Source organism: Mobula birostris, chromosome 10 (genome assembly GCF_030028105.1).
Source record: "Mobula birostris isolate sMobBir1 chromosome 10, sMobBir1.hap1, whole genome shotgun sequence".
In the NCBI taxonomy this organism is placed as follows: domain Eukaryota; kingdom Metazoa; phylum Chordata; class Chondrichthyes; order Myliobatiformes; family Myliobatidae; genus Mobula; species Mobula birostris.
The window spans coordinates 97,928,827-97,942,267 of record NC_092379.1 but is presented as its reverse complement, the minus strand read 5'-3'; the positions used below and the strand labels follow the sequence as shown (position 1 = coordinate 97,942,267).

Below are 13,441 nucleotides of genomic sequence, written 5' to 3'. Positions count from 1 at the left end.
TCAGTGGCATGTAGTTCCTTGGGTTGTTCTACAGCCGTTATAAACAAAGGCACAAATTTAGCTATCCTTTAGTCTTCTGCTACCCTACCCGCCATGGGCTAAGTGAAACATGAACATTGGAAATACAAGTTTACAACATTTTGTTATTAACACCTTGCAAATTGTGTAGTATCAGAAAGGGTACTAAGGTGCTTTGATATTGAGCAAACATTTTACAGAGGTAAAATCCCATCAGAAATTAGTATCACTTGTTAAATGGGTGAGATCTGTCATCCCACTAAGCTAGTTACTGGTAAATGGAGCATCATTTTAAAAACCAAACGCAAGATATATCATTTTTTGACCAGAAAATCATTGTAATGTTTTGTGTTTGTGATGTCAAAAATATAGGAGCAGACAATTTCACAATTTTAACAAAAATTGTAATTATTTCATCATTTTACTGACATACAGTAATCATTATTGGTATGTTCAAATATTTGTATGAAGTTCTCAAACTTATCCAGCATGTGCATCTAATTAAACATATAGTTTATTGTACCAAATATCATATTTAATTATATATATATTGGAATTTATATTGAGTGCAGAGCCTAAATAATAATAACAGCTTTTGTCATTTTTAACCTTGATAATGTTGCTGTGCAAACAGACAGAACTCAGGAAGACTTGTTACTTCCTTCCTGGTTAGATACTAGAGATTGACGTTAGAGTGCAAGCCCACACCATGTTGTTGCGGTAAAAGAATACCACGTGATTCTCTTTCCTGTGACTCAGATTCCTTCAGTTAAGCAGAACCTCAATCATTTATATTGCATTTAATTCTTACAAAATGCTACGAAGAAAGCCCTCCAATGCCTCAGAGAAGGAGCAAAGTCGGAAACCAAAGGTAAGGAATTTATTGGCAAGAATCTCTAAAATGATTGAAATAGCGGTCAATCGCAAGTGTTTTTACAGATTGTGAATGAACTATGTGGGGCCGCAAGATTGCAATTGGGCTGTCTTTTAGTCACACCATGCAGTATCTCAGTACATCACAGTTTTTAGTACTCTTGTAACAAATTCCGATTAGTTGAAATTACTCATTTTGAGTTCAGATTAGTGCATGTCCATTTCTTTGTTGTGAAAAACAGTATCGTGCATTGATTATATAGTATAAAATAAATGCTAATTAAAATTGTCCAGTTAGTCATTGAACAAATGATTCATGAATACATTTCTACTCCAGATACTTTCACGTTTGTGTTAAACCTGTTAAATCGATGCTATCAAACTATTGTTTTATTTAGTACTGTATATATTGTAACGAAGATTAAAGTGATAAATTTATTCATGATGCAGCATGAATTATCTTCTATTTTGAGGGCTTACTGTCCAAATTCAAGGTTGAAATCTGACTTTAAAGTCTTAAATCAAGCAGTTTAAACCAAGTGTCTAAGTCCTCCGATGGAATGTCGACAAAGATTAGGCACTCAGCTTACCATTTTGGAGTTTGAAACCACAACTCGCCATGTGTTACTTCTTAGAAATGTCAAGCTTTCTTTACCTTTCCTCTAAGTCAGCAAGGCTGCTGTTACCATTAGGCAGGACTCTCAAATTTATTTAATGCTTCTAGTTCTAAATTCTCTTTTTAATGGAAACTAATTTTTTATTGAATTGTGTCCTGTCAAATGGAAAAGCACCAGACTTATAATAATATGCTTTCAAATCACCCTGCATCTTTTTACTTAATCTTAGTGAACTATTTTAAATAAGTAATTCTCCTTAAAGAGATTTTCTGATTTGCTAGAGGCATTTTTGCCGATTGACTGCTGAAGAGACTTCTACTAGGAGTACTAGTGGGGAATGTTGGTACAGGTTTACGATGTTAACAATCTATCACAGTCTTCCTTATGTTGTTGCCATTATTCAAATGTGATCTTAGACACTGGTGTTCTGATCTCAACTCCCATTTATTTGAGGGCAACCAAAAGCGGCATGCTGCTAAAATAAGAGGAATAAGTTAATTCTTCTGCCCCCATTGCCTTATCATCAAGTCCAAATGTTAAACTAGTCTTTGAAGCAGCCAAACATGAAGAGCTTGAGATTTGGGTTTAATGCACAGAACAGGATCCAATGACATCCTCAAGTCCCACTCTAAATCAGAATTATTCAGAGGATGTAGGAGGAACCTGTACTATTCAATGGAAGCCCCAGGTAATCAAAAAACAATGTCCAAAAGCAGCACAAACCACACCGAAGTTCTCAATTGAATTCTGGTCACTGGAACTGTTGGGCAGAAGCTTTGCTAGTTGTGTCACTACTGCTATAGAGTAGAACACTGTCTAACATGAGAGTTAGATTTTCTGGGGAAATCTCTTCCACCAATGCAGAAGTAAAGAAATAAAGTAACCAACATTGATTTTGTTAAAACGTATAATATTATATTATAAACTAAACTTGTATCTTAGTGATCTGGGAATCACTGATTTAATTCTTCATTCCTAATTACTCATGAGTTGGTAGTAGGGAGCCATTGCAATCCTGCTGGCACAGGAGCTCCAACATTTAGACCCATTGATAATGAGGGTACGGTGATACAAGTCAGGCCAGTGTACAACTTGGAAAGGAACTTGCGGGTGATGGTGTTCTTTTCATGTGAAAGCATTGACCTTCTTATTGGTACAGGTTGTGAATTTGGGAGGGACCGCTAGAGAGTAACTGCATACTGTCCACCACTAATGAAGGAAATTATTTAGCAGGCAACTTCTCCTAGATGTGGTTGATCGACTGAAATTGGCAGCTGCACCTGTCCAGACAAGCAGAAAGGATTCCATCACAGAGTCCTGATTTATATCACGTAGAATGTGGAACTGTTTTGATGTCAGAGGGTGTGTCAATTGCCGCAGGATACCCAACCTCTGATCTGCTCTTGTATTCATGGTACTTTTGAAGTTGATCCAGTTAAGTTTCTGACCAATGGTAATCCCCAGGATATTATTGGTCAGGGATGATGGGGGGGATTTCACTGATGGTGATGCCATCGAATGTCATGGATAAATGTATCTGAATGTCAGTAACAGGTAAAAGTCCCAATGGACTCCAATGTTTGTCATTAGCACCTAATTTGCATTTACAAGTCTTGCCAATATTCAACAGAAGTATTTACTAAAGCTAAAACCAAGGGCATTCATGTGATAAATTAGCAAAAATAGAGTGGAAAATAGAATTATCACTTTTTAAACTGCACTTCAACTCATTCTCTGCTCAAAAGGTGATGAAATAATTTTGATGAAGGGTCCTGATGGAGGTTCTAAGCCCAAAATGTCGACTGTTTATTCTTTTCCAAAGATGCTGCCTGGCCTGCTTCAGCATCGTGTGTGTATGTTGCTTTAGATTTCCAGCATCTACAGAATTCCTCGTGTTTGTGATTTTCTGCTTCAACTTGTTCTGTTTGGTTCAGAGTTTTAGAATGCCTTTCTTTCTTTCTTTTCTTTTTCCAATCTTTTTATTGATTTTAAAAAAAGTGTGTATACAAACAAGAGGAGAATATCTCTGGTATATATGTCAGTAACAGTACATACAGAAGGTAAAATACACAATATCAGAATCACACATAGTGTTGATCTACAAAGTACAAATTTGATATAGAATGTATAATACAGAAAAAAAACGTAATTCATTCTCCTCTTTTCAATTTATGAAGAAAGGAATGACTATTAGAAATCTTTATATATAAAAAAAGAAAAAAAGCACTGTTCTAAACGGAAAAAAAAAGGACTGGGCAGTCCATCCTGAGAGAAAAACCAAGAGAAGAGAGACTCTCTGATCAAATCCAAGTTTCTGAAGAGAATCAGTACAAAAATCAGATCATGAAAATATTGAATAAAAGGTCGCCCGATTTTTTCAAATTTAAAGGATGTATCCAATGTCTTGGATTTCTTTATGTATGTTGAATAGACAGTAAGTATCCATGAATTTAGGTTGTATTGCCATCTGATATTAATGTTTACTGGGTGCAACTTACCATTTGAAAGGCAGGTTGGTTTTGATAACCATCATGGCTTAATTCTTAGCTGCTTGTACCACATTCGCAATAGCCACCTCAACTTCAGAATGGAAGCATAAAATCATTAGTAGTGGAACTCCAAAAAGCTGACAATTTCACACAAAACACAAGATTTTCCTTTTGTAATGGTAGCATGAGTTGAAGTTAAAAGTGTACATAGGGATATTGGAGCCTCGATCCATAATTTTCCTCATGGACTCCATGTTTGAAACTTGCATCTTATTCAGTGATTCCATAAAATCAGCCCATGTCTGTTTTAATTAGTGCTCAACAGCTAGAATACAGACTTCACAATGCACAATTATCAAGACCTGCAAGCACTCATCAGAATGATAAGAATTATATTTTTCTGAATTCCTAATTCAATGTATTTATGGATTAGATTAGAAATTTTAGTTAGAAAGATCAAGAAAAAGGATTTTCTAAATGATCTAAAGGATTCCACGAGCTTTTCTTCTACTTGGTGTATTGTGATTTATAATCCAACTATTTAGCAATAGAAAGAACAATAGCAGATTTTACTTTGACTAATAGTTTTGATTTTAATTTTGACAGACACATTTTAATCTTTAAAATCATAAAGCCTCAGACTAAACTTTCAGTAATCAACTTAATGCATTCAAATAAACCAACGATTCTTTCATCATAGCATTTTTTAAGAGATCCCAAAAACTTCATCTCCAGTGAACAGCTTGGAAATTTATTCTATTTGTTATCATCTTATTGTATGAATCTGTCCTGAATTCTAAAATTGCTTTTCCCAGTTCCAGCTTCTGGAATAAATACAGAGAATGCTGGAAGCGCTCAACTAGTTACGCAACATTACTGGAAAAATAGCAGTTGATGTTTCAAGCTTAAGACCATTCATTAATACTGGGGAAGAGAGAAAACATGGTGATTTTCAGAAGCCTGGGAGAGTGAATAGATAGGATAAAGAGAAAAACTCTAATTGGATTAGACATAAACACGAGGAATTCTGCAGATGCTGAAAATTCAAGCATGTCCCATGATCCTCTCATATCCCTTTTGCCAATCACCTGTCCAGCTCTTGGCTCCATCCCTCCCCCTCCTGTCTTCTCCTATCATTTCGATCTCCCCCTCCCCCTCCCACTTTCAAATCTCTCACTAGCTCGTCTTTCAGTTAGTCCTGAAGGAGGGTCTCGGCCTGAAACGTCGACTGTACCTCTTCCTAGAGATGCTGCCTGGCCTGCTGCGTTCACCAGCAACTTTGATGTGTGTTAATTGGATAAGACCAAGTGATTTAATGTGGCAGTTGGAAACACCCAACATTTCTTTGTCAGAGTTTTGTTTTGCTAATTGGAAGGTTGTGGGTAAAGTCAAATTAGTACAAAAGAGTAAAACTGAGCCAAAATTTTAAGTGGCCAAAGTAGCCAGTTCTGATACCAGCATTAAGAAAAATTACCTAAAGACATCAATGAGACTTAGATGGCAAATGAGGTAATATTGTTCAAGTTTGTATTAGCCCTCATTGTAGCAGTGCATAAGCAGACAGATCAGAGTGTGAATATGATTAGAAGCTTCTGTAACATTTTTTACTATCTCAAATTAGATCAGTTTCTTCTCTAGTATTTACTATCTCTCAGGTGCAGTACAATTACAACATTAGCATCATCTGGTATTGTGGAAAATTGTCCTTGTAAGTCCTGCTCACAAAATAGCAGGACAAGTGCAATCTGGCTAATTACTGCTCAATCAGTCTCCTCACAATCATCAATGACTGTCAATATATATGACATCAACAGTCTCATCAAGGACACTTATTCAACAATGCCTAATTTGAGTTTTGCTTGGCTGTTCATCTCCAAACCCTATCATAACTTTGTTCAAAACCTGGACCAAAAAAATTAAATCCATAGATGAGACCAGAGTGACTGCCTATGACAATTTGGCAGAATTTGGCTGATCGTGGCATTAAGGAATTCTAGTAAACTAAGGTCAAAAGGCTTGAAATAGGATAAAATCCAATGGTGGAAGTCATATCAACAGAAAGTTTGCTGAGGGTCAATCATCAACACCCAGGACTGCACTACAGAAGTTCCTCAGGCAGTGTCTTAGGCCCAACCATCAGCTGCACATCAAAAATAAAGTCAGAATTGGGTATGTTCACAGGTTCACACAATGCTCAATCCCATTTACAATTCATCAGCAAATGATGAGGTTGATAAATTTTAAGAAGTGATAATGATAATGACAATGACCTACTCTAACAACGGAGAGCCTAACTACCCACCCTTGACATTCATTGACATTATCATTGCTCTGTAGCCCACAACCACCATAGTTACCATTGGCCAGAAGCTGAACTGGACCAACTACAGAAGTATACGTCGACAAAGGAAATCAGCAATTGCAAAGTTTTCACCATAAACAAGGCACAAATTAGGGCTGTGATGGATACTCGCAGTTTACCTGGATGGGTACAGCTTCAGCAACACATATGGAACTTAAACCATCCAAAACAGAGCAGTCCACCTGATAGGTATGTTACAAGGATTACCTCTTAGTAAAAATGATCAGGTAGACACAGAGAGAATCTGTATTTACTGACAAGTACTTTTACTGGCTCAGTTCGCAAGCAAGTAAATTTACACAAATAAGTACACAGTTGTCCTTTCCCTTCACCAACCATTACAGAATAGACAAGTTAATACCCGGGAAGAAGAGTCTACACTAGCCAAGCATTTCTCATAGTCCCAATGTGATCTCCACGTGCCCAATGCAGGGTTCTCTACAACCACAATGGTTAGTCTCTGGGCAGCTGTCAATGCCTGAGCGCACAAAATCCTTTTTATTATATCTTTCCTCATCAGGTCAATTTATGATGCTTCAATTTCATTGGCTCGAGGGTGTCTGACTGACCTGTGTCAGATTCACATTGTATGTAGCCCAGAGCTACAAGCAATATTGTTTCATAGCCTTCAACTTCAACTTAATATAAAAATAAGGCAGGGGCAAGTGGATCAACCTTTGTGTGAATGGACCAGTGTTAGAGTGGAGAGGCACTGACTTTGGCTTACGCTCATTTGGCTGAGGTGTGATAATTATCTGGTAAGTTTCTTCTTCATTTTTCATTCCTCATCAATCAGGGCACAGTTAGTGCAGTGAAACTGGCTTCATGGTAGTCTTGTGTTCTTTGTGTGAGATGTGGGAATTCTGGGAGACTTCCAGCCTCCGGGATAACCACCTCTGCACCAGGTGCACCAACCTTCAGCTTCTCAGAGAAAGTGTTAAGGAAATGGAGCTGCAGCTCAATAATCTTTGGCTCATATGGGAGATTGAGGAAGTGATAGATAGGAACTACAGGAAGGTAGTCGCCCCTAGGTTGCAAGAGGCAAGTAACTGGATGACTGTCAGGAGAAGAACGGGAAATGGGCAGCCAGTACAGAGTACCCCAGTAGTTGTTCCCCTCAGTAAGTATACCATTTTGGATACTGTTGAGGAGGGAGCCGCAGGGACCGGGTCTCTGGCACAGAGTCTGGCACTGTGGCTCGGAAGAGAAAAAAGGCGACGTGGACTGCATTAATGATAGGAGATTCTGTAGTTAGAGAAATAGAGACAAGATTCTATGGATGCGATAGAGACACCCGAATGGCATGTTGCAGGGATGTCTCAGATCAGGTCCATGGCATTCTAAAGGGAGAGGGTGAGCAGCCAGAAGTTTTAGTATACAGTGGTAAATGGATAGGAAAGGCAAGAAGGTCCTGAAGTGAAATTTTAGGGAGCTGGGTGTAAAGCTGAAAAGATTGGCGGTTAGTAATCTTTGAATAGCTGCCTGTGGCACACGCCAGCGAGGGTAAGAATAGGAGCGTTTAGCAGATGAATGTGTGGTTGAGGAACTGGTGCAGGGGGCAGGGGTTCAGGTTTCTGGTTTGTACGCTCTCCGGCTGACCACGTGGGTTTCCTCCGGGTGCTCCGGTTTCCTTCCACAGACCAAAGACCCACTGGTTGGTAGATTAATTGGTCATTGTAAACTGTCCTGTAATTAGGATAGCATTAAATTGAGGCAGTGCTGGTCGGTGCAACTCGAAGGGCCAGAAGGGCCAATTCCACACTGTAGCTCAATAAATAAATAAATAAATCATTGGGATCTCTTCTGGGGAAGGTACAACCTGTACAAGAGGGACGGGCTACACCTGAACCTGAGGGGGACCAATATCCTTGTGGACAGGTTTGCTCAAGCTGTTCATGAGTGTTTAAAATAATTTGACAAGGGGATGGAAACTGGAGTGGTAGAGCTGGGGATGGGATCATTGGTTTACAAACAGAAGCAGTGTGTAGTGAGACTGCTGGCAAGGACAAGCTGATGTTAGAGCAAAACTGCAGTTAACAGGATGAGTTACAATGTAAAAGGGCACAAAATCTAAAAGGGTGATGAATACAGGACTAAAGGAACACACATCAAAGTTGCTGGTGAATGCAGCAGGCCAGGCAGCATCTCTAGAAAGAGGTACAGTCAACGTTTCGGGCCGAGACCCTTCATTCCAACCTTACTCCTTCCGAACACTCTGCTCTCCACTCTACTTTGATGTGTGCTGCTTGAGTTTCCAGCGTCTGCAGAATTCCTTGTGACAGGACTAAAGGTGTTATCTTTGAGTGCACACAGTATATGGAATAAGGTAGATGAACTTGTACCACAGTTGGAGATTGGCATGTATGATGTTGTTGGCGTCACTGAATTGTGGCGGAAAAAGATTATAGTTGTGAGCTTAACATCCAAGGATACATATTGTATCAAACGTTCAGGCAGGTAGGCAGAGGGGGTTGGGTGACTCCGTTGGTAAAAAATGAAATCGAATCCTTAGAAAGAGGTGACATAAAATCCGAAGGTGTAGAATGATTGTGGATAGAGCTAAGAAACTACAAGGTTAAAAAAAACCCTAATGAGAGTTGTGTACAAATCTCCAAACAGTAGTAAAGATGTGGATTACAAATTACAATGGGAGATAGAAAATGCATGTCAAAAGGGCAATGTTACGATAGTCATAGGGGATTTCAAACTGCAAGTAGATTTGGAAAATCAGGTTGATGCTGGATCCCAAAAGGGGAAATTTATAGAATACCTGTAAGATGGCTTTTTAGAGCAGCTTGTGGTTGAGCCCAGTAGGGGATCAGCTTTTCTGGACTGGGTGTTTGCAATGAACCAGAATTGATTAGAGAGCTTAAGGTAAAGGAACCCTTTGGGGATAAATGGTCATAATATCATTGAATTTGCCCAAAAATTTGAGAGTAAGTTTCTGGGAGCTATTCAGAAGGCGCAGTATATATATATATATATATACACACACACACACACACACACACATATATACTTTTTTTTTCTCTTTTTTTTCTCTCTCTCTCTCTCTCTCTCTCTCTCTCTCTCTCTCAAAGAAGAGCAAAAGAAGAATTATCCTAAAGGCAGGATGATGCAATGCAACCATGACTAACAAGAGAAGAATTAGTAAATATAAAAAATATAAAAGCAAAAGGGAGGACATATAATAGAGCAAAAATTAGTGGGCAATTAGAGGATTGGGATGTTTTTAAAAACCAACAAAGGGCAACTAAAAACCTCATAACAAGGGAAAGCATGGAATATGAAGGTAAGCCAGAAAATAATGTTAAAGAGGATACCAAACGTTTCTTCATATATATAAAGAGTGTAAGGGACATGAGAGCAGATATCGGAAAACTGGAAAATGATGCTGGAGATGTAGTAATGGGGGACAAGGAAATGACAGATGAACTGAGTAAGTGTTTTGCATCAATCTTCACAGTAGAAGACACTAGCAATGTGCGGGGTATTTGAGAGTGTCAGGGAGCAGAGTGAATGAAGTTGCCATTACTAGGGAGAAGGTGCTTGGGAAACTGAAATGTCTGAAGATAGATAAGTCACCTGGACTAGGTAGTATACACCCTAGGGTTCTATAAGAGATGGCTGAAGAGATTGTAGAGGTATTAGTAATTATTTTTCAAGAATCAATAGATTTTGGCATGGTTCCGGAGGACTAAAAAATTGCAAATATCACTCCACTCTTCAAGAAGGAAGAGAGGAAATTATAGGCCAGTTAGTCTGACCTTAATGGTTGGGAAGATTTTGGAGTTGATTGTTAAGCATGTGTTTTTGGGGTACTTGGAGGCACATAATAGAACAGGCTGTATAATAGAACATGGTTTCCTTAAGGCAAAACCTTGCCTGACAAATCTGTTGGAATTCTTTGAAGAAATAACAAGCAGGATATACAAAGAAAAATTGGTGTTGTATACTTGGATTTTTAGAAGGCCTTTGACAAGGTGCCACACATGAGCCTGCTTAATGCCCAAGGCATTAAAGGAAAGATACTGGCATGAATAAAGTATTGGCTGATTAGCAGGAGGCAAAGTGTGGGGAAAATGGGAGCCTTTTTTTGTTGCCTGCCGGTGACTAGTGGCGTTCTACAGGTATCTGTATTGGAATTGCTTCTTTTTATGTTATATGTTAATGATTTAGATGACAGAACTAATGGCTTTGTGGCCAAGTTTTCTGATGTTGCAAAGATAGGCTTTGGGCAGGTTGTGTTGAGGAAGCAGATGGGCTGCAGAAGGACTTAGACAGATTAGGAGAATGAGCAAAGAAGAGGCAGATGGAATACAGTGTGGGAATTGGTCAAGCACTTTGGTAGAAGAAATAAAAGAATAAACTATTTTCTAATTAGAGAGAAAATTCAAAAAACCTGAGATGCAAAGAGACTTGGGAAAGATTAATTTTCAGGTTAAGGCGGTGGTGAGGAAGGCAAATACAATGTTAGTATTCACTTTGAGAGGACTAGAATATAAAAGCAAACATATAATGTTGAGGCTTTCTAAGACACTGGTGAGGCCTCACTTGAAGTATTGTGAGTAGTTTCTGGGCCGCTTATCTAAGAACAAATGTGCTGATATTGGAGAGGTTAGAGTAAGTTCATGAAAATAATTCTGGTATTGAAAGGCTTATCATATGAGGAGCATTTAATGGCTCTGGGCCTGTACTCACTGGATGTCAGAAGATCGAGGGGGGACCTCATTGAAACCCAGCAAATGTTGAAAGGCCTCAACAAAGTGGATGTGGAGAGGATGTTTACTATAGTGGTTGAGTCTAGGACCAGAGGACACACGCTCAGAATAAAGGGACATCCATTTAGAATGGAGATGAGGAGCAATATCTTTAGCCAGCGGAGGAAGAATCTGTGGAATTCATTGCCACGGGCAGCTGGAGGCCAAGTCATTGGGTATATTTATGGCAAAGGTTGTAGATTCTTGATTAGTCAGGGCATGAAAGGTTACTGGAGAAGACAGAAGATTGGGACTGAGAGAGAAATGGATCAGCAATTAATGTCAATGATGGGCCAAATGGCCTATTCTGCTCCTATATCTTATGGTTGTGACTTATTTTGTTCTCTTCAGCTCTGACTGGTTCAAACCAGTCAAATCAGGTCACCCAGACACTGGATACAGATGATGAGATTACTTCTGCATTCCTGCAATTTTACACATTAAGCAGCTTCTTATCTGAGAATGGTCTCCGGTTTAGCAGATCATTAACAGAAACTCCTTGTGTCTACGATCAATTGCCCTGATTAGGTTATCCCAGAGCAATTCATCAGTTCATCAGACAATTCACAAAATGGCAGCTGCAAGAACAGTCCCACAAAATGGCCACCTCCATTCCTGTTCATTGATTGTAGTTCTTTCTGGCCAATATCTCCCTCTTCTTGATCCAAAGATATTCATCTTAGGATCATTATCCTCTTTTCCTTCTGTTCACTGCCCATAGGACCACCATAGAACCCCAATAAGTGTGTAACACTTACGTTATATCAATGTAAAAGTAATATTTACTGATGAATTTGCACACTTTTTCTACCAAAGGTCATTTCCTCTGTTTTATAAGAGTGTAATCCTCTGATTTTTGCATAATTTCAGACTTCTACCTTCTAAGCATTACAATTATCAATGCACATAAATTAGTATTACAGCTGCATGCAATGCTATTCTCACCTACTGATGTATCTGAACATTATACCTCCAATTCCAAATCTTACTCCAAAAAGCTGAGTCATCAGTACTTCCTTTGCCTTATCAGCATGTGTTTTAATTACTTTAGTGTGATTAATCCACTGATTGACTATCTTCTTTACCTCCTCCACAACACGTGACCAGTCTACAGTCAAGTGAGGAATCGATGGCAACTTAACAACATAGTCCCACAAATATTGATCTATATCAGTGCACTAGATCATGAGGTTCTCCTTCATTGCTGTGTCTACTGCTAGCTGAGACAAAGTTTGTCCTCCAATAGCCAGATCTATAATCACGTTCCCAATTGTGATAGTGCCCAAAGGGCACTGTTTCCATCCCTTGGCATAACATGTGGGTACTGTTGCTATATAATATGTCTTTCTAATCAATGGATATTGCACGGAAGACTAATTCTTCATGGGTAAAACAGACCATGAACAATTTTCATAATTACTGAAATCACAATCTATAAGTTTCTGTCTTATAATTTCCTCTGGGCAAGGCCAGTGGTCTCCCCCATGATGGCACCTTGATAAATCTATCCTTTTCCCAACACCATTCATAACAATAGCATGTTTTGGTCAGCTTCTTCAGGATATCCAAGCCCTTTCATGATATTTGCCCACATTGTGAACTCCTTTTACTCTGCTTCCCCCACCCCTGTTGCTTCTTCTGTCTTCCAATCTCTCCAGTCTGCAACTGCCCTGTCCAGTTGCAGCACCTTGTTTTGCAAACATGTCAGCCTTTTTATTCCCCCTCTGGGTAATTCTGAGTGAGCTTTCAACAATTATGACTGTGTTCTTTTACATTGACATATATCCCACAGTTGGTTCGCCTCTCATCATCCTGTACAGATGAGGGACCATCTATCAAAACTTTGTTAGTGTCTTTTTTCTTGGATGTTGCTTTCTGATCTTCTTCCACTTCCCCACCCCCTTATTATTTTGCTATAAGTGGCCCCTTGGGATCATTTGCTATTATATCCTGATGCCAGTGTGATTCCACAGTACAATGAAGATTATCTCCAAAGAACATAGAAACCTTAATACCTTTTTTAACTACAACTCAACCCTGCAGAGTCAATTCTGACTCACCAAATCATTTTAATTTGAACATCCAGCCATTGCTAGATAAGTATGTGCTTTCATTTGTAATTTACATGACATACACCATGATTACATCAAAACTATTTTCCTGAAAAACTCAACCTCAAAATCAATGTGTCAAAGATCTTGAGCAACATCTTTTATGTTCTGTAAAAGTAAAGCACTCTTGTTAGTAAAAACAACTTTTAGGTTTGCTTCTCAAATATTCCAATCTTCCAAAATGTTAATTTGAAATTCCCCCAAATGCCCA

At 38.8% G+C, this 13,441-nt stretch overlaps 1 protein-coding gene across 1 annotated transcript in view; it reads left to right on the top strand.

The window, feature by feature from the left end:
• The first annotated feature begins 753 nt into the window (after window positions 1–753).
• sash3 (SAM and SH3 domain containing 3) overlaps window positions 754–13,441 on the top strand; it is a 64,030-nt gene continuing 51,342 nt past the window's right edge. The window contains exon 1 of the mRNA XM_072270666.1: window positions 754–889. Within this exon, the coding sequence (XP_072126767.1) occupies window positions 833–889 (57 nt within the window). The 5' untranslated portion in view covers window positions 754–832. The remainder of the gene's footprint in view (window positions 890–13,441) is intronic.